The sequence below is a fragment of the Coenobita brevimanus genome, chromosome 105 (assembly GCF_032717465.1).
Source record: "Coenobita brevimanus isolate Jiangsu-jjx chromosome 105, ASM3271746v2, whole genome shotgun sequence".
NCBI classification, from domain to species: Eukaryota; Metazoa; Arthropoda; class Malacostraca; order Decapoda; family Coenobitidae; genus Coenobita; species Coenobita brevimanus.
In genome coordinates this window covers 1,025,001-1,027,500 of record NC_137058.1, presented here as the reverse complement: position 1 = coordinate 1,027,500, position 2,500 = coordinate 1,025,001, and the positions used below count along the sequence as shown (strand labels likewise).

The window sequence follows — 2,500 nt, the reverse complement described above, 5'->3', positions numbered from 1 at the left end:
GGAGCTGGATAAGCTGGTGAAGTTTGAGATACTGATGGTGGCCCCGCAGGTGTTGGGAAAGCCGACAGGAAAGACGGAGGTAGGGCGTGTGTGTGTGTGTGTGTGTGTGTGTGTGTGTGTGTGTGTGTGTGTGTGTGTGTGTGTGTGTGTGTGTGTGTGTGTGTGTGTGTGTGTGTGTGTGTGTGTGTGTGTGTGTGTGTGTGTGTGTGTGTGTGTGTGTGTGTGTGTGTGTGTGTGTGTGTTACATGGATACACAGACCTTACAGACCTTCTCGGCTGAACTGGTTTTATCTGATTATTGTTTGAGGTAGTAAAGAATGTGGAGAGAGAGAGAAAAAAAAACAAAGACCTGGGTAATGATGATGAATGATAATAAGGACGATGATGGTAGGAAACAGACATAATAATAATAATAATAGTAATAAGAGTAATAATAATAATAATAATAGTAGTAGTAGTAGTAGTAGTAGTAGTAGTAGTAGTCATAATAATAATAATAATAATAATAATAATAATAATAATAATAACACTAATAATAATAATAGTAGTAGTAGTAGTAATAATAATAATAATAATCCATTTGTTCAGGTACAAGTAGTAGTAGTAGTAGTAGTAGTAGTAGTAGTAGTAGTAGTAGTAGTAGTAGTAGTAGCAGCAGCAGCAGCAGCAGCAGCAATAATAATAATATAATAATAATAATAATAATAATAATAATACCGTAATAATAATAATAATAATAATAATAATATAATAATAATAATAATAATAATAATCCTTTTGTTCAGGTACAAGTGAAGATGAAGAACCTTGCCAACGGGACGGAATTCGTGTGGACCAAAGAGAAGTTTTTGAACCGACTGTACATGATGAAGGAGATGTATCAGAAGTATGAGGACGAGGACGAGTGGCAGAAACCCGAAGTGAGAGAGAGAGAGAGAGAGAGAGAGAGAGAGAGAGAGAGAGAGAGAGAGAGAGAGAGAGAGAGAGAGAGAGAGAGAGAGAGGCAACAAAAAGTTACATATATTTTCTCGCTAACTTGACACGATTAAATTAAAGAGAGAGAGAGAGAGAGAGAGAGAGAGAGAGAGTTACATATATTTTCTCGCTAACTTGAGACGATTAAATTAAAAAGAAAAAAACCCTACACAGTTACGGTTTAAGTTTCTGGTTTATTTCACTGACCTGGAAGCCTGATGGTTTAGTGGACTGAGCACCCCAGGTGACGCAATGGACTTGATATGTATGTGTAGCTTCAATTTACTGTATGTGTTTTTCTTTTTTTTAATCACTGAGTGTCACCATTTCAACCCACCCCAATTTAATCTAGCTCTATCAAATCCATCCTAACCCAATCCAGCCTAATCCATCTCATTCTGACACAATCTAAACTAATCCAACTCAACCCAACCCAATCTAACCAAATTCAACCCAACCCAGCCTAATCTAACAAACGCCAACACTACCCAACCCAACCTAACCCAATCCAACTTAATCCACCTCATCTTGACACAGCGTAATCTAACGAAACTCAACCCAACCCAACCCAATCTAACTAAAATCAACCCAACCCAACCTAATCTAACTAGACTCAACCCAACCCATCCCAATCCATCCTAAGACAAGCCATGATCACCTAACCCAGTCCATCCCAACCTGACCCACCTCAGCTCAAACCAACCTGACCAAACCTAACCCGACCACAGCAAACCAGTCCAACTTAAACCACTTCAGACCATCTCAAACCCAGCCTAACCTAACCCAACCGAAATCCAGCTTAACTCAATCCAATCAAACCAATCCCAACACAACACAGCTCAACCGAACACAATCCAGTCGGACCCAACCCAACTGAACCTAACCTATCCCAACTCAACCCAACCCAATATAACTTAACCCAACCTAATGAAGCAAAACCAACCCAAACCAAGCCAAGCCAAACCCAGCTCAACCCAGTCCAAACCAACCTCATCTAACCCAACCCAACCCAATCTAACACAGCAAAACCAACCCAAACAAAACCTAACTCAATTCATTTCAAATCAACCTCACCTAATCTAACTTAAGTCTAACCTAACCCAACCTAACACAGCAAAACCAAACTAACCCAAAGCAACCCAAACTCACCCCTGTCCAAACCAACCTCAACTAACCAAACTTAATCAAATCTAACCCAACCCAACCCAATCTAACATCAAAACTAAACTAACCCAAACCAACCCAAACTCACCCCTGTCCAAACCAACCTCAACGAACCTAATCAAATCTAACCTAACCCAATCTAACCCAGTAAAACCAACCCAAACCAAACCTAATTCACCCCAGTCCACACCAACCTCATCTAACCTAACTTAATCAAATCTAACCCAACCCAACCCAATCTAACAGAGCAAAACCAACCCGCACCAAACCTAATTCACCCCATTCCACACCAACCTAACCTAAACCAAACCAAGCCAATCTCACCCCAGTCCAAACCAACCTCATCTCACCTCATCTGACC

At 40.3% G+C, this 2,500-nt stretch overlaps 1 protein-coding gene across 1 annotated transcript in view; it reads left to right on the top strand.

Moving 5' to 3' along the window:
* The window catches only part of LOC145416314 (kinesin-like protein KIF28), a 41,032-nt gene that overhangs the window by 32,242 nt on the left and 6,290 nt on the right, over positions 1-2,500 (top strand). The window contains exons 13-14 of the mRNA XM_080285314.1: positions 1-79; positions 786-920. The exon at positions 1-79 is cut by the window's left edge and continues 70 nt beyond it. Coding sequence (XP_080141440.1) covers positions 1-79; positions 786-920 — 214 coding nt within the window. The remainder of the gene's footprint in view (positions 80-785; positions 921-2,500) is intronic.